Below are 19,283 nucleotides of genomic sequence, written 5' to 3' on the forward strand. Positions count from 1 at the left end.
AAGGCCATAAACTCCCCGACTCCCCGGCCTGCTGTACCGCTACCCCGTTTTGAACGCAGGCCGTCCCAGTCACAAAGGAGACATTTATTTTCTGGGAGCCAGCGACAGAGGTGGCGTAAACTGGTGGAGCTCTCCCCATTTCAAATAAGAAGTGATGATTTATAAATGCCGAGGATTTGGCCTAAAGGTCAAGATATTTCTCTGGCCTAAAAAGCTCTGCTCAGAAAAAAAAAAAAAAATCAATGGCATTTCAAACTCAGAGGCTATTATCCACACCCTTAAGTGCAGCACGCGTTACTGTGCTTATCACAACACAGTGAAATAGGTGCCGGTAACTGAATTTAAGAGGTTTTTTTTTCCTCAATTTTTACAACTTTCAGACAACTTCCTGTACATTAAACCTAAAGAGAAAAAGTATTTTCCAGTCCTTTACCTGAAACCATCTTTTCCTTGAAACCTAACAAAAAGATAATAGTTTCATGTCTATGAATTTTTCTTTTATTGCCCCTTACAAGTATTTCTTCTTCATAAAAAGAAATAGCAGTTGAACTGATAACCAGAAATGCTATCAAGCAGCAAAGTAACAGAAACAGAAGGAATAAATGAATCCATATACGTCAATCAGAAACAGCAGCTGTTTCCAGAAAACCCTGAGCAATTATTTATGAAATTATGTCTTCTCCAGTGCTTCTGTGTCCCTCCATGATCCCAGGAGGAGCTGATCTTCTGATGAGCTTTAGCTTGCTGAATTAGAAGAGGAGACAATGTCACAATACCAGTTAGCAAAACCAGTGCCTATCATCTCAAAATGTATGTTTTCTATTTTAATAATTGCATGTAACGAAGACATTCCACTGGAAACAAGTCCTCAGACCTGGATTAGCCTTGGTGCCGAGAAAGGGCTGAGCGACCAGCACGCAACGCAAAACCAGCCACGGCGTAGCTATGGCGGGGCACTAGCGCCCAGGACGTACAAGCTGCCGCCGAGCTGCCGTGCACCCTTTCACATGTTTCTTCGTCGTACCTTTGCTCCTCAGCTCGCCCTCTCCCACACAGAGTAAATGGAGGTGAAATGTTGGCTTCCTGCTGTTTGTGCACTTGGCTGGATGACCTGATTGTTACATTATGATTCTTCCCCCCCACCCCCCCCCAATTACTTCCTGTGATTGTTAATTGGGGAACACATCAGATCCAACAAGTCAGAGGCTCCAGCTGATCTGGATACAAATATGCAGTCTAGTGCCCCCGTTTTCGCTGGGGGATCTAAGGATTACTGGTGAAGGACAACAGGTATGGCTGAAGCAGCACTCAAGACCACTTAACTGCAAAATGAATCTTGTTTTTTTCCCAAAAGCTTGGTTCCTGAAGGGTGCTCAGACGGCTGGTGATGAGGGGGCTGGAGCAGCTCTGCTGTGAGGCCAGGCTGAGAGAGCTGGGGCTGTTCAGCCTGGAGAAGAGGAGGCTCCGGGGAGACCTTAGAGCGGCCTCCCAGTGCCTGAAGGGGGCTGCAGGAAAGGTGGGGAGAGACTCTTCAGCAGGTCCTGGTGTGACAGGACGAGGGGTGATGGTTTAACATAGAAGGAAGCAGATTCAGACTGGACCTAAGGAAGAAATTTTTTTACACTGAGGGTGGTAGAGCACTGTTCCAGGTTGCCCAGAGCGGCAGTGGATGCCCCATCCCTGGAAACATTCCAGGCCAGGTTGGCCGGGGCTGTGAGCAACCTGATCTGGTTGGAGATGTCCCTGCTCCTCGCAGGGGGGTTGGGCTGGATGGGCTTTGAAGGTCCCTTCCAACCCTAACGATTCTGTGATTCTATTCTATGATTCTAAAAAACGTACCACCTTGAAGTGAGTGCAGTTCCCATGCGCACCAGCAGCTTCTCTCCTTTGCTTTTTAGGATGTGGGTGTGCCTACAGGCACACGACTTCAGTTCTATATTTTCACAGAGTACAGCGTGTTTCTGTGGTGCAGAAAAGACAGAGGCAGCAAACCCAGCTCCAGAAAACCAGAAGACTATTCCCTCCCTCTCACCCTAATTTCATCTTCGCTGAGGACAGCCTGCAGCAGCCCACGGAGACCAGGCAGCGCTGGGACCCGTTGAACAGTTTCCCTCTGAGACCAACGTTCTGTTTCACAGGGGTCTGCCAACTGTTAGGGCACGCTGCTGTGCCACCCCACACAAGAGCAGAAAGGGTTAAAGAACAGTCACTGCCAGTTAGTAATGTCTGTCTTCCCCACTCTTTCACATTTTTCATGCTCTACATCTTTCTTCAGTTTTCCACAGAGGTTCTCTCCATCTTTCGGCCTTTCTTTGTCATCATCTTCCACCATGTTTTTCATTTCTGACTTGACTGTTCCATTTATTTTCCTTTGTTCCTCTGTCCTCACGTCCATAACCATGCCACAATGCATATTTAAGATGCCAACAGCACACAAGAGGATTTTCAGAAGAACGGAGCACAATAAATGAGCTGCTTACGAAATCCAGATGCACACATCGCAACCGCGGCTGGTGAGCGCCGACTGCATTCACGGGGGCTTTGATGGAAGCTCATATCCTCAGAAAACACGGCCCTGAGGTGACAGTCTCCTTAGTACCACTCATTTATCCCAATTTCCCACTAAGGCAAACCCAGTGAACTCTACAGGAATAAAACGGAGTGGGATAAAAAAAGGAAAAACTGCAAAAGAGCAAAGAAAACAATACGGAAAGGCTACAGGGGCAGCTTTGCTTGTATATTAAAGAGGCTGACTGGAAATAAAGTTTGTGCAGTCCCCCTCCTCAGAAAGAAACCCACTCAGAAACGGCACGCATCAAAAGCCAGAGAATACACTCAGAGTTTGGACCCAGATGCCAAATTCCCACAAAGTCAGCTGCAGCAATAACAATAAAGATGAGAGAGGATTTTCTTTCTAACTGCTGCAATATTTTCCAAATGCACTCAGCTGAATAGAAAATTTAGTATTGTGCTAATTTTTTTTTTTTTTTTTTGAGTAGCATATGGCAGTGAGAGCTTCAAACAAGTCACAGAGGACTGAGTCCTGGAGGACTCCATGGGAAAGTTGCTTGAGATGTGCTCAGAATAATTGTACACTGCAGGAGCAAACAATCTCTGTTTCCCAGCGTGATTTCGTAAGAGACAGATAACTCCTTTTTGTGCGCGTGTGTTTATTACCCTCCAGATTCTGGAAATCTTTCAGGACGCCGAGAGCAAATTACACTGAAGTGACACCTATAAAACCACAGCAGTCCCAGCCAGTCCCGTGCTATGCATTTGCCCTCTCACAGCTGAAATAAAAATAATCTAGAATGGTGTGAGTGCCTCAGGCTGCCAGTGTGATTTGCAGGAGGAAGATTCCTTTAACGGATCGGACATTTAGCCCAGCCTACACTATCTACTGCTGTGTATGACCACGGCATGTCGATGCGACGGTCTGGTCAGATTCTACATGGAAATCCCAGTTTTTATCCTTTGTGGTGGATCATTTTAATGTAGAATTGCAGGACATAAAACACTAGACTTCACTTGTTTTCTATAAATCTTAGAGTGTCTTCTGCCTCTGTAACGTCTGCGCACAAACCCAGTTCTCGGTGAGCGCAGAAATCCCACAGGATGAAGCCACACTGTAAATACCAGACAAATTACAATCAGATTAGATGGGCAGTCTGTTCATTTACTCAGCGCAGCTGCACTCCAGAGTCTTTTCACCACTGGTGTCTACTTATAACAGGAATGTTTTGTTCTTCAAGAACACAGTTCCTGTTTCGTACCTCCCGTGTCTTACCGTTGGTGATCAATACGGAGCGCGTTTCCACCTCCGAAGGAGCAAGCAGGATGCTCCTCGAGAGGCCAAGGGGAAAGCTGTTCTTGGTACAGATCTGCAGGGCAAGACTTATTTTAAATTTAGCAGTGAAAAGTCCCTTGAAAGGTCTGCATTCCATTGCAGTCAAGCGGAACAGAGAGATCTTTCTGGAAGAACGTATGAGATAGCAGCGCAGATTTGCTGAAATTTCCCAGGACTCGTCACCTTCGCTGCAGAAATTTCTGGAGGTTCCAAAGCTGGTACTTCTGCCTACGTCAGTGAGCGTAAATCCGCCCACCTAACGAAGCTCATCGGGTAGATCTGGTGTACCATGGGGCTTCCAGGGATTCCTGCTCACTTACGGACAAGAAGCATGTTGAATGATGTTCAATATTGTCTGCGCTGTGACAGAATCTCCCTGCCACTTCGCCGCAATTGCGTGTAAACATCACATCACATCCCCCTTAATTGTTCCCAGTTACAAGAACTGTCTTATCTTTCAGGTACAAGCCTGCTTCCATCCAGCACACAAATCCGGCGTTCCTGTGTTTTTATCACTGTAACCACTTAGCGAATCCCTGAGTCACGGGGCTAAGGCTTTCACACAACGGTATTTTATGATTGCAGGCCGCAAAAATATTAAGGTGAAATCAAGCAAACTCCTGCACCAACGTGTACCCTCGGTATCTGCTAACTCCGTTCTCACCTTTTGGTTTCAGAGTCGTTATTCCGAATTTGCGCAGAGATAAAGAAGAACACCCAAATGGGTACAACACAGCACTTACACAAACGTAACATCAGCTCTTCTCCACACTGGCCAAGTTAAGGGTGACCAACGGATCCACGCCAAAAAACAGCTACTGGTTATTTTGCTACAAGCCGCTTGGACAACTACTGTGTCCGAGCATCCGTCACAAAAGGAAGGATGTGACACGGTGGGAAGACCCCAGCTCACATGCAATCCTTACCACTGTGGGAAAGTTAACGAGAACGGACTCCTTTCGCAAGACCAAGCAACAAATTGTTCTTCTGCAGTGCACCATGCATACTTAAAAATCTAAAAATATAGCACTATGAAAACTAGAGCAATTTTAACAATAATCACTTTCCTTCCTGTTACAAGAAATTTATAGAAGGAATTCAGACTTCTGAAGTATTCAATTTTTTTGCAAGCGCTTGATTCAGTAAAATACAGTGAAAGATACTATCACACAAGGAAGAATGAGTAAAAATTATATCAAGAACTTACTTTCTGCAGGTTCCTTAGATCTTCTGCCACTGGAGGACTTCCTCAGGAGACTCCGTCCTGAGGTGAAGAGGCTGGTTAGCTCCTCCAGGGGACTGGTGGGTGTCCGAGAACGGGAGCCACTCTGAGATGACGACCCGTAGGTACTGACCGAGGCATTTACCATCTTTCCTCCTTCTTGCAATGTGTTTCTGGCTGTAGAATGAGGCACTGATGGAGAGCTTCTTGAGAGACTTCCTGAATGTACAGAGTCATAAGGTGGAGGTCTTTTGAGGCTTAAGGGGGTGAGAGACCTACCCATACTGACAGGAGAAGGTGAGGCAGAGTGACTTTTAGGATAACCGTGTGGAGACTGTGTTCTGTACAAGGTAGAAGGGTGAGGAGGTGAGGACATGTGCCCAGGGGTGCTAGTTCCATGAGATACCGTCTGATCCTTCTCCAGTTTTTGATGGCCTGGTGTGTGAGGTGGCAGTGAAGATGGAGAAGCTCCAGCTTGCTGTTTGATGTAAGACACATTTTCTAAAACGGGAAGCTTTGTGACCTCCAGCGGAGTTAGAGGAGACTCGTCAGAATTTGGGGAACACTGCACTGGTGCTGGTGGGAACACCAGCAGTGGAGGTCTGTGAGAAAGCAGATTTGGAAACGGCGGGGGTATATCACAAAGCAAGCCCTTGGGAGTAGATGGCACTGAAGACTTGGTGAAATCTAGGTCAGGCACTGTGGGAGTAGCACACTGAGAAGAACATGTGTGATGGTCGTACTCACATTGACACTTTGAATCTTGGCCTACATCATCAAATATAGGGTATTTCATCTCCTCATAGACCGCTTCGCTTTGGTCATCCTCGTCTTTTTTGAAGTCTCTGAGAATATTCCCAACCATTTCAATATAAACGGGCTCTTCTTCCTCCGCGTCCGGGGCAGGACTGCTGACCTGGGACAAAGAGGCATCCCTCGTGAGCGTTGTCTTCATAGGGCCATGCTTTTTGATATACGTTTCATCAAAAGATGTGCTTAGCTGAGTGTTCGGATTTCGTTTCGGCTTGGGAGGTGGAATCTTCTTTGTGTATTCATCGCTGTGAGGTCTTGGTTTGGCCGACACTGAAAACAGAACAAAAATAAATTCATCAGAAGTATGTATGACACTTTGTCAGTCATAGGATCTCTGTTACGGTGTGGTAATTCTGGAGTGGATTTCCTGGGAGCAGCCTGTTGCTGGTTTTCTCTGGTATTATGTCAGCAGACTGCTATAAAAATAACACTTTATGCAAAACACTCCCAATCCTCCCCCAGAACGCTCTGGCACTCCGGTATTAAGCGGCTAGTGAGCCCCTCCCTTCCTCCGAGACACCTGCTCTCTCCCAAACTCTTTGGACAGGTGACTTTCCATTTTTAAATATTATGCTTTTCAAATATCGCTGTGGGATTTTAAAGACCCAAAGAGTTGCCAAAGACATCAAACTAAGTACCCAAACGAACTCCTTATGGCTGCAAGAGAACAGCGAAGATCCTGGACACCCACATCGGAATGACTCAAAACATTTATTCAGAAAATAAGTTTACCACATATACTAAACTTAATTTATAAAATAAATAGTTCCGGCACTGAAAGCCTCACTAATAAGTTTCCCAATTAAAAAATAATCCTAAACCACAGGCCAGTTTCAAATGGCAGCTTTGCTGCCTTACCAAACTGTGCTGCTTGCCCGCAGTTCACTGCCGCAAACTCAGCGCTCGGAGAGACCTCCAGACACCTTCTGCTGAGCCAGCAGAAATCAGCCAGCAAACTTCTCACGTTAAACCAAGCAGGCAGCGCTCACAGAGTTAAAACCCTCTTTCAGAAACACCTCAAACATATTTCTTCACCAGTTGAAGGACATGTATTTGGACAGGCTGCGAGGTCATCGACTCCGGGCTGGAAGACGCCTGTGCTAGAGCATCTCACCAACCTGACCTGGCCAGCAGTAGAGGAGGGCTCAAACACAGCGTTATCACTTTGTCACACTTCTGCTCTGATCTGCTGAGCAACCCCTCTTCACAAGAGACATGTTGAACAAGATTCCAGCTCTGTTCAGGAATAAGGAGACGGGACGGCATGCGTGTGCACATACACGAAGTAACGAGACCACGCTTCGTTGACAGCATCTGTTTAAATGTAAGGTATAACTAAGGTACAACAAAGCAAAAAGAAAATGAAACCTTGCCAGAATTAAACAAAAAAAAAAAACCCTCAAACCTCAAAAAGCAGCATTATGCCTTCACAATGGTTCCAATTAACGTGTTCCACTTTGCAGCAGGCATGGGACACGCAACAGCTACCACAGATAAGAGTATCTGGTACTTGATAGCGTTTCACTATGTGGATATATCCTAATGCACTTCACATTTGTCTTTTTAATTAACCCAAATTAATTTTCTTAAATGTATTAGGATTAGACTTTTGGGAATGAGATGTAGGCTACCAGAATCATTTGGGCTTTGCAGAAAATATTACCCCTGGTGCATTTGACAATATTTGCGGATTTTTCTTGCCGTGCTTTCAGCCAAATCACCGTTTCCGTTCTGTTCTGTCTGTTACCTGCGTATCACCTTCATACACGTTCTGCCGACACAAACCTCATCTCGATCCTCTCCACACCTCTGTTTGTCTGATTTACAGCCCTGGTAAAAGGAATCTCCTTTAGATTGGTGTCATTACAGCGAAGAGACAGTCAATGAGGCTGGCACGAACCGCCTGATCACTTCTGGACACTGTGCCCAGGACCTGAACTCCGCTTCAGCCAGGCTAAAGGATTACAGAGGTCGCTGCATTTGAAAATTGGGTATTTTGACCGCAGAGGCTTCTCGCAGTCTTCAGCTCCCCGCGCATCATGCTGCCATCCTTCACGGATGCCTGAGATACAAACGTTTCCGCTCCTGTGCCTTCCTCAGAGCCCTGTTCCGGTGCTGTCCTCTACAGCTCCTGTGCCACCAGTGTCACACTGGGACACACTCTGTCTCACAGCCACGTCCCACTCTTCCATTTCTTTACAGAGAGATGTTAGTGATGGACAATGTAATGAAAAGATGCTCCTGTGCTGGAGGTCATTCAAGGCTATTTTAACCTAAAAATAGCCAGAAGTGGTTATGGGTACTGCGTTTTCAAACTAATTGCTAGAAATATCGTATTTTCCCTCTTCCCTCCTTCCATTTTCACAGCTTTTATCCAGCCGATGAGGTTCTGCCACGCGGTCTAGACCTGTCCTTAGGTACTGGGGTTTGCATAGACAACATTCATAAGTTGTCATGTTCCGGACAAGGCAATGAGAAATGTCATGGGGAAATGATGGACATTCCGCCATCTATTCTTTCAAGTATTTTTGCACGGGCTGAAATTAAGTACCGCAGCGACACATGCAGCTTTCTCGTCTGCCATCACACGATAGGCAGCATTAGCCTAAAATGTCTCTGTGACATTATCAACTAAAAGGTCAAATGGCCCCGTCCTGCTGCATGATACAGAACGTAAAACATGCCAAGGTGGAAGATTTACTTTCCTTTTTCTATTAAAAGCATTTTTCCTCCACCACAATTTACTATATTAAAGCATCTGTTTCCATGAGGTGGTAAGTTGCTGAAATCTTTTTCCCTCCTTGACAAATTGGATTTTTCAAACAAAAATTTAAAACTGAACGCTTTAAATAAACCTCATAAGGATACAGATGTACCTCCTAGATGCTACGCGGAGCAGGAACATTTGGTGCTGAACTCTACGGCACACTCGAAAACGGACTACGGATCATGAACTACCACTCCAGCCTGGAATAACAGAGAACAAAACCAAACCAGGAATCCAAACAGCGCTGTGCAAAGGCAATGCAAGGAGCTGGGGGTATTTGTACAGTTCCTGTGTTGCCAGCATTCGGCAGGGATCAATGTGCATGAGCGCAGAAGCGCTGGCAAGGTCCCACCGCCAGCGAAAGGAGATTATTTGGGAATCTCTGGAGAGGAACAGGCAAGACTGCTCCATGCACTTGGCATTTATCAGGCAGAGAAAGCAGTCGGTGTGTGCTGGGAACACGCACTCCTCTGAAAAACAAACCACACCGGCACGGTGGTGGCACGCATACTGCCGCGTTGCCTTTCACCACGGATAACCGCATCCTCGGTGCAACCGTCACCAGCAACCCGCCCGGAGACTCCAGAGCGCACGAGGTCTGACTGGAAGCTAAATGGAAGAAATCAGAGTGAGGACCATAAGCTCTAATAAACTGCAGTGAAACAAAACACACAGGCTGCAATAACTTCAGCTCTCATCCAGGAGCAAGAAGCACGGCGCTTAAAATAGCTTCACGACGCCCGACTGAGCAAGCGGAACATGACATTTTTGAAATGAGATATTTGTAGCGCAAAGGTTACGCTCAGCTTGCAGACAGGCCCCCGTAATCCACCTTTCGCAGCTAATTTTGGAAATACAGAAGGCTTCTTGTCATCTCATCCTTCTGAAGCACTTTTTTACTCTTTAAGGAGAGACTGAAATATGAAAATGTGTTATCATATTGGTTTTTATTATTTGCTCACTGTATGAGTGAAAATACCTAAAAACCAAAATGAATTTTGTCAGTTCCTATTGTCCTTTAGGCGTTTATCAGCTTTGCAGTTCAGAGGCCAAACCACTTTGTTGTGGTGCCGTTCACTGTAACAGAATAAAAATACACGCAACGGGAAAATTCCTCCCTTTCTGTTTCTTCAAGAGGCTATAGCATTCAATTTCTTTCTAAATGAAGGAATGATTTGGGGCCTAAAAAAGTTTAAAATTCTTAAAAATGTTCCTTTAAATGCAGAAGGAGTGAATCTTGCTGTATTTTGAGGGGTACCTCTATCAAAAAGAGCCTCCAGGAACGCAAGGAAATAGGATTTCTTTAATTAAACCCTGAACGTGCTAGATACTGACTCAAAGACACACAGGCTCTGATTTCCATCGCACAATCCAACAGGGAAAGCCCAGCTCCAGGGCAGCACAGAACCTACAGAAATGTGTATGTTCAAGGCCAGGATAACCCACCGGCTCTCACGGAACGAGCTGCTCATTCGAAGCCGCACAGGAGCTTCGGTGCGTTCGCACAGCGGTGCTCACGTCGGGCTGGATTTCATCATCTCTGCAGATGAAGTTTGGATATTCGTAGCGAAACTGAGCTTAAAAAGGCACGGTGCTCTGAGCTGCGCAGACGACTGGCACTCGGGAGACCTGAGTTTAATTCCTCTCTGCCACAGGCCCCAGGGCCTGGCCTGCCATTTTGCCCCCGAGTGCCACCTCGCACCATCTGTCTTTTGCCAGGTCAGGCTCCAAGGTGTTTTATCTGAGGTTTTTATCGTAATTTATCATTTATATCAATCCTTGCACAGTGGTTCCCAGCACTGGAAAGGAACAGCAGGAAACAAAAGCAAATTTAAGTGTACCTATTGGAGACAGGCAGCGCTGAACATCCACCTTTCCTTCCCCACGGCATTTCCGAAGGCACACGTCCCTCCGCTGTGGACGGCCATGAGATGTACGCACGAGGATGCGTCTCAGCAAGTACCTACAGAAACGTCATCTCTAGGCTGAAGTCACCTCTGAGAAGGTATCTGTCACAAAACCCACCTGCCTTCCAAAACAGCATCGTCCTCATGGACACAAGGCCTTTCCCTGCGGGTTACCTCTTCCTTTTCCAAACGACGGGAGAAGGGAAGAGGGAAAGAACGGGGAAGGAATAAAAGACAGCAATAGGTGGCTTCAGCATACTGATTGAACGCAGCACAAATTTCTCTCCCCTCCTGAATCTATGAGCTCTTACTGGAAATTATTTGAGATTTAAAGAGGACAAAACTACTGAAAATGAAAGGACAAAAAGACAGCGTCGTGAAATAATACAGACGTGCCGCTCGGATGTCTCAAGGCTGTGATTAAGGAGAGTTCTTCAAAAGTATCCAAGTCCTTTTATTTTGGCTACGACTTCTTTCAGCTGTTAAAATGACCGATTTCTGCTGTAATTCAAAGCGGTGGGGGCCCAGTGGCTTCAGCAGTGATATTCCAGAATTAACCACAGCGTAACAGAGAGGAGAACTGGGCCCCGCAGTTACAGTCAGTTCTGCAGAAACCCAACAACACAACTCCTGCAACCGAGAGGCACCGTGGATGCAGATGTGCTGCTGGCTGATGAAATCAGGGCTGTCTGGCTGGGCCAGGGTGCAGGTCCTTCGCCCTGAGTCATCAAGATGGGAGCAGATCCAGAGATGCCAAGACATTTTCAAAACCCTGGAGTAGAATCACAGAATGGTTTGGGTTGGAAGGGACCTTCAAAGCTCATCTAGTCCAACCCCCCTGCAAGGAGCAGGGACATCTCCAACCAGATCAGGTTGCTCAGAGCCTTCTCCAGGCTGAACAGCCCAGGCTCTCTCAGCCTGGCCTCACAGCAGAGCTGCTCCAGCCCTCTCATCATCTTCGTGGCCTCCTTTGGACTCTCTCCAACTGGTCCATGTCCTTCTGATGTTGGGGGCTCCAGAACTGGACACAGTACTCCAGGTGGGGTCTCACCAGGGCAGAGTAGAGGGGCAGAATCACCTCCCTCGACCTGCTGGCCACACTTCTCTTGATGAAGCCCAGGATGCGGTTGGCTTTCTGGGCTGCAAGGGTGCATTGCCAGCTCATGTTTTGCTTCTCGTCCACCGTCACTCCCAAGTCCTTCTCCTCAGGGCTGCTCTCCATCCATTCCCCGCCCAGCCTGGATTTGTGCCTGGGATTGCCATGACCCAGGTGCAGGACCTTGCATTTGGCCTGGTTGAACTTCATGAGGTTGGCACGAGCCCAGCTCTCCAGCCTGTCAAGGTCCCTCTGGATGGATCCCTCCCATCCAGCGTGTCAACGGCACACAACTTGGTGTCATCAGCAAACTTGCTGAGGGTGCACTCTATCCCACTGTCCATGTCGCCAACAAAGATGTTGAACAGGGCCGGGCCCAGCACGGACCCCTGAGGGACGCCACTTGTGACTGGTCTCCACCTGGACATCGAGCTGTTGACCACCACTCTCTGAGTGCAGCCATCCAGCCAGCTCCTTATCCACCGAGTGGTCCGTCCATCAAACCCATGTCTCTCCAGTTCAGAGAGAAGGATGTCATGTAGGACAGTGTCAAAAGCTTTGCACAAGTCCAGGTAGATGATGTCAGTTGCTCGTCCCTTTTCCACCGATGCCGTCACCCCGTCATAGAAGGCCACCAAATTGGTCAGGCACGATCTGCCCTTGGTGAAGCCATGTTGGCTGTCACCAACCACCTCCTTGCTCTCCATGTGCCTTAGCATGGTTCCCAGGAGGATCTGCTCCATGACCTTGCCAGGCACAGAGGTGAGGCTGTAGCACACAGAGTATCAGGATGCTGGAGAGAGTCCCCTCCAACCTGCCACACTCCGGAGCAGACTGACTTCTAGGTTTTCTCCTCCATAGCCCTCCACTTCTCTGCACATCCCCCTGACATGCTGAGCTCTGCTTTCTACCCTTTCCCACAGTGAAAACATCTCCAAAAGCTTTCGGAAAATGACAAAGTGACTATGTCTCCTCCTGAGCGCCCAGCCTTGTGCTTTCACGTATTTCAAACTTCACATCCTAGCCCTTTTAAAGAATGAGTAATTGATGTCCCTGATTTTTCCAGATAATGTTGAACAGGCAAAGAAAAAAAAGAAAAGAGAGTGTTTGGAAAAATAATTACAAATTATTTGCAATCAAGCCTTTCTGTACTGTTCACTGAAGCGAAAAGTTGCTGTCAGTCGGCACAGCCCTGGAAAGGCAGAGCAAGCAAGGGTTTTGAGAAGGAGGAAAAGAAAAGTCAGTTTGAACTACCCTCCTTTCACAGGATGGATCCGAGGAAAGGATCCTCCCGCCGCCCACACACGCAGCCGACAGCGCTGCCAAAGCGCTGGTTTGCTCTGTTTCAGACCGCCTGCAGCCTGCACACGCAAAACATTCTGCAGCCGGCCCAAGAGCAGCACTAAAAAATTCTGTCACTGCATATAAGCCGAAGGAATTCTAGATTTAAAAATGTAATTGGCACGGGAATTCATCAATCCAAGCATTGTTAGGTGAACAACATGAAGAGTGTGCAAACAGGACTACTGAACCACACTTGTGGAGATGGAGAAATTCATTTACCAAGTGTGTGTGCTTGCTCATTGCTGGCTGCAGAGCTCTCCTGCGGGAAGCTGTACGGAGTTGGGGCACTGAGGAGCGAAACACGGTCACAACACGGCACGGACACCAGCCACAGACCATAACTGAGGAAAGCCCTTTCGTTCTAAAGCAACGTGTATTGACTGAAACATTGGAGATGAAACCTGAACAGCTTTCGCTGTTTTGCTGTGAATTGGCCGTTATCGCTCTGCTCCCGCAGCTACCCACCAACGGACTGCACCTCACACCAAGAGCGATGGGCGACATCAGCCCCTGCCGCCCCCCACCCAGCACTGCCACTGTGGCGCAGCCCGGTTCTCACACGGCTGTCACCCTGTGCTCGCTGCCCCCTCTCCCTCTCTGGAGCCACCCACCTCGCCTTCCCTGAACACCACACAGAAGATGGGGAGGCTCTGCATTTTTGTCTTACTGAGCTTCTACAGGCCGTGCCACATGATGACTGCACTTCTGTTGACCTGCAGAATCATGTAATCTTTAATGTTGGAAGAGACCTCCAAGATCATCAAGTCCAACCATCAACCCAACACCACCATGTCCACTAAACCATGTCCCAAAGTGCCACATCTACACGTCCTTTGAACACCTCCAGGGATGGTGACTCCACCTGTCCCAGTGCCCGACCACTCTTTCAGCAAAGAAGTGTTTCCTAACATCCAACCTAAACCTCCCCTGCTGCAACTTGAGGCCATTTCCTCTCATCCTATCACAAGTTACTTGGGAGACGAGACCAACGCCCACCTCCCTACAGCCTCCATTCAGGCAGCTGTAGAGAGCCCCTCAGCCTCCTCTTCTCCAGATTAAAGGGGGTCTGGCTCTGGGTGATTTCTAAATCCAGTACCTGCACTCAAACACTGAAATGACTCTTGAAATGATTTACAGGGAAAATGGGAAAGAAGGAAACCAATCTAGAGAAAGAGCAAATCATAGAATCATAGAATCATAGAATCGTTAGGGTTGGAAGGGACCTTCAAAGGTCATCTAGTCCAACCCCCTGCCAGGAGCAGGGACATCCCCGACTAGATCAGGTTGCTCAGAGCCTCATCCAGCCTTTCCAGGGATGGGGCCTCCACCACCTTTCTGGGCAACATGTTCCAGTGTTCTATAACTCGCATCGTAAAAAATTTTTTCCTAATTTCCAATCTAAATCTACCCCCCACTATTTTAAAACCATTACCCCTTGTCCTATCGCAACAGGCCCTACTAAACAGCCTCTCCCCATCTTTCTTGTAGGCCCCCTTGAGGTACTGGAAGACCGCTATCAGGTCTCCCTGGAGCCTCCTCTTCTCCAGGCTGAACAGCCCCAGCTCTCTCAGCCTGTCCTCGTAAGAGAGGTGCTCCAGCCCTTTTATCATCTTCGTGGCCCTCCTCTGGACCTTCTCCAACTGGTCCATGTCCTTCTGATGTTGGGGGCTCAGAACTGGACACAGACTGGTGGGGTCTCATCAGGGCAGAGTAGAGGGGGAGAATCACCTCCCTCGACCTGCTGGCCACGCTTAATGCAATAGGAAGTTTAGCTCACCTGCTTCATTTACTAGAGAAATCGCCTGTATTTGCTCACTTCAGTGCTGCTTTGGTTCACAGACATCCCGTCCAGAATGCAAAGAAAGACTTGTGTCACTTGTCCAGAGATGTGAGACTCTTAATTTTTCAGATCCACAGTAACGCCTGTCTGCTACCGACAGACACAATAAGTAGGTCACAGCCATGATTTGCTTACATAAGACGCAATCTGCTTGCCGAGCATCTGAAATAATTGCAGCCCATTAAATCAAGCTGGCAGACCCACCGAGGAGATACCCTGCAGAATACCAACCTCCTGGGGACTCCAACTGAGATGGATTGTATCTGTTGACCCCACAAATACTGCTGCGCCTCCTCAGCATCTCCCACCAGTGACAAGGAGCCAGACTGGAGGGGTCAAACAAGCCACCACGTGAGCCCCAGAGAAGAAGGGTTCATCTACAGGGGCACTTTTGCCTCTCCCGCACGGACAGAAGGTGACCCTGCAGAAGCAGCTCCTGCAGGTTGTCACCGAGCATCTTTTGGGTGAATATAACGATAGCTGACGCGGACAGAGCGCTGTCAGAGCGGCTCACAGGCAGGCAGCGGAGCCTGGAGGTGTAACACCTCTGCGGTCAGAGGCTGAGCGTTACTGAAATACTCACTGCAATTGGCTTTAGGAACAGAGCTCCACAGCTATTCATTGACTTCCATCTCCACGGGGGTGACTCCTCTCTCCTCCTCAACTCTAAATAAAGTATTGACAAAATTACAGACGACCCACGCAGTACCAGCTGCCTCCCACTCGGAGCTTCTCTGTGTGCCTGGCATCCATCATTTCATCTCACATTTATTTGCAGAGTGGTCTAGTGAAACCAGTAGAGCCCTGCAACAGCGTTGATCTAGAAGGGTCATGCAGCCAGGCCTAATCACCCTAAATTCACCTGGTACGGCCGCACTGCCCAGTACCATTTTGACAGTGTTGGACAGACAAGCTCCTGTTTCAAATGCCAGGCTTACCCTCATTGTGCCACCTGAGAAGTGAGATGGAGGATGAAAAGACAAAGATGGAGCACAAAAAGGAAAAGAGGAATCGCTGCCAGGAGCCGTTCCTACCTCACCCACGACTGCAGAACCTGCTCAGTTCAAATCACAGGGAACATGACAGAGACCTGATGAAAAACTAGCACCCTGCAAAAAAGGGGAAGAAAAAAAAAAAAACCAAGAAGCAGGAAACCGAAGATGGAACAATGAGGAAAAGTGGAGCTCTCTATCAGAAATGTTTGGAAAGCTGAGTTTAATGAAAGGCAATTAAAGAAAGAGCAGCATGACAGGCTACAAGATCTTAGCCAGTATCTAAGGGAAGAAACAGGCGTCAACTACCAGAGTATGACCAGAGAGAGCCAAGACCACCACGAGCTCCCCCAAGCCTTTACATCAGTGAACTGCGTTATTATGCCCCCTTCTCTCTCCCACACTGTATTTGCAGTGAGCACACACAGCACTGCCCTCCTCTTCCCCCTTTTCTCCTTCCCTTACATTTTTCCCTTCTCCTTCCCTTGGGTGGACCCACGCAAGCTTACAGCACAGCCCTGAGCCAGCCCTGACGGTTCAACTACGTGCAGAAGGCAAGGCAGGGACAAGCCCATGCTGGTGTCACCACTGAAAAGCCAGTATCTGCTGAAACTGTTACACCAGTCAGCTTTCTCAGATAAATACCTTATCCTTTCCCTTGCCAGGCAACTGTTCATGGCCAGAAATGTTCCTTTTGATCCCATCTTGCAGCTGCGGAAGTTCCCCACGAAGACTGAACGAGCATCTATTCCTGCTGTCACTAGGATGCAGGAAGGCACGCTTACCACACTCAGGCACGGGATCCCAAGACTGGGACCTTACGGCAATTAGTCACTGCAGATATTTATCCACCACAGCTGTAAAAATTCTCTCATCTTTAACAGAAAATAATAAATAATTCAGAACAGTGGAGTAGCTTGAGCTTTCACGCTTTTGTTTGTAAAAAATTTGCATTTAAGAAAATAAACAGGCCAGACACAACATCCAGGTTTTGAATCCACACTAGTGATGTAGCTTCAAGTTTGTGCTTGGTACCCGTTTCTATGCTTGCTTTTTTTGGTTCTGTTCGTTTGCTGGTGTTTTCGTTTTGTTTTGTTCCTTTCTTCTCTTTTAATCAAAGGGTTACTTACCATCTTATTCATCAAAATTAAGAGACTTCCATTGTCACAAGCAAAAATCTATCCCATTAAAACTTTCCCAACTGAAGAGACTTGTGGCATCACCACATCGGTCGCAAAGCAAGATTTACAGCCAAGCCATCCCTCGGTATTCTACCAAGCCAAAAGAGGAGACAGCTTCCTTTACAGCCTTGCACGGAGGGGAGAATGCCAGGAATCTTCTTCATCCCACAAAGCGCTGTCCAGACCCACAACCCAGAGGCTACACTGCTCCCCACAGCGCTGGGCTTTTCGAGGGGCGTTTATGCTCAGAGAGTCCTGTACTTGCAGTACTGGTTTTGCTTTACTACCAGGCATACGAGGAGCTAGAATTACTCAAGCGCTACACGCAAGCTGGTTGTGAATGTGGAGGAAGAGTATTATTCATTATTATCTCAGAGAAATGATGGAAGCCATGGCAAATATTACATCGCTGCACTGGAAATGGCTATTAAGCTATGTCTCTTGATGATACCATGCTCCAGCTTTTAACTTATCACATCTCAGCCTCCCCCCACCCTCAACAAGCAGCCAGCTGCAAATCACTGGCGCTTCTTGTTCGACATGCCAGCAGTTCAAAGTTCCGGTCACTAAAGTTAGCCCAAAAATTGGCGTGTGCTTGCTTTTTTTTTCTCTCGTGCACCTCTGACAAGCCCAGGCTGGTACACTGTGACCTCCAGGCAAGTTGATGGCATTGCAGAAAGGAAGCTGTGCTCCGTGCAGCCGCCGCTGCTGGGCACGTTCTCCCAACACAGCACCATTTGCACACGTACGGACTGCAAAGCATGAAGAGGCAGACAGAGTTGTGGTACGTCAGGCGTACGTTGGTTGATGTCATCCAGGAAGAGACGGAAGCCGCAAACCAGTGCACCCACTGAGACTACGATATTCAGTTATTAGAAAGAAATTACCAACGAAACAGAGGATAGTCAGGACGGGATCTCACCTGGAGCCACATGGAAGTCTCTCAGGACGGGATCCTGCTAAGCACTGTCCCTTCCCAGTAAAACCAACGCGAGTGCAGGGTGCTTGGCCCCTCCAGCATCAACCTCGTGGCAGGAGATGCTTTGAGAGCTCAGTCATGCTTCACTCCGTAAGGATTGGTCTCGTTTGGTTGTTTAAGTGAGAAGAGAATTAGGGCACCAGCGAAAAACAAGGTAAGAGGAAGAGGTGGAAAACCAGTGTATCTGCTGTGGAATAAAAAGCGCAGCTGTTCTGTGTCTTTTCCTTTAATTCCAAATCACAAATGAGCTCTGAGAGTAAACAGGGACTTCAGGATCTCACCCTGACCCCGCAAGCCCTTACTCATTTCTCCGCAACATCTTTAACAGACAATGCCAAAGACAGCATGGAAAAACGAAGCGTAACATGAGGATTTCAAAATCGTTACTTTTGGAGTTTCATTTTGTTTTACTTAACAAATTCTGAAGGGCTGTCAAAACGAGGCAAGAGAATTACCTGGATTTCTCCTCCCCTCCTCTCCTGGCCCTGATTTCAGAGCCATTCAGTGATGCAAAATAATGCAAGGATCTACTGTTCCATAGCATTTCAGCTCACAGGTGGAAATGCTGAGAAGGCCCAGCACTATGCTTCCCTGATGTATAAACGAAATAAAAAAAAAGAAATACAGTCACAAATATGATGACTTAAGTTTTTTTTCTATCAGCATTCCAGGCTTGACAGACAGTGAGCTGATGGTAATGAATGGATTTCTTAACCCCTAACCTCCCAGTTACATGGGGGCTGGCTGTCAGGGCTGCAGATTAACCACGCAGTGGACAAGGGCGCCCACAGAAGGTCCTAGATGATTTGCTAATTCTGGGGCAGAATTGTGCGAATTCACAAGCGCAGTGTGGCCCTGGGGCTGCAACCAGGCTTATAAACTCTCCTGAGCCCTAGAGCGCTGGGTACACCGTGCCGAAAAGCCCACAGGCTCAGCAGGAACCACAGGCTTACTGGTCCCAGTTCAGGGCAGGCAGCCTCCTCCTAGACTGCTGCGTTTGCAGCCAATCTGGTAAATCAGCACAACGCTCCCTAAACTCCCATTATTACGGCTTTTCCATTATCAGGAACATCACAGCTTCCACCGCCCTCGGGAGCAGAGCGATCTGTGCCGCAGGGCGGCCGCGCGTTTAATTCGGTGCGTTCTTCCACAGGTGCAGTCTCTCGGCAAACGAGCAACATCCTAATGCGAAGAGAGAGCTGAGGAATATACGAAGCAACTTGGTTAAATTAAAAAGAAAAAAAAAAAGGATGTACACAGGATGGACTAGCACAACACAGCTAAAGGACCAGCTG

The 19,283-nt window shown here is 47.8% G+C and overlaps 1 protein-coding gene across 1 annotated transcript in view; it reads right to left on the bottom strand.

Annotated features, from left to right (window-relative positions):
• The window catches only part of NYAP2 (neuronal tyrosine-phosphorylated phosphoinositide-3-kinase adaptor 2), a 113,974-nt gene that overhangs the window by 39,110 nt on the left and 55,581 nt on the right, over window positions 1-19,283 (bottom strand). The window contains exon 3 of the mRNA XM_086754794.1: window positions 5,055-6,152. Within this exon, the coding sequence (XP_086610920.1) occupies window positions 5,055-6,152 (1,098 nt within the window). The remainder of the gene's footprint in view (window positions 1-5,054; window positions 6,153-19,283) is intronic.

Source organism: Chlamydotis macqueenii, chromosome 9 (assembly GCF_036417535.1).
Source record: "Chlamydotis macqueenii isolate bChlMac1 chromosome 9, bChlMac1.mat, whole genome shotgun sequence".
Lineage (NCBI taxonomy): Eukaryota > Metazoa > Chordata > Aves > Otidiformes > Otididae > Chlamydotis > Chlamydotis macqueenii.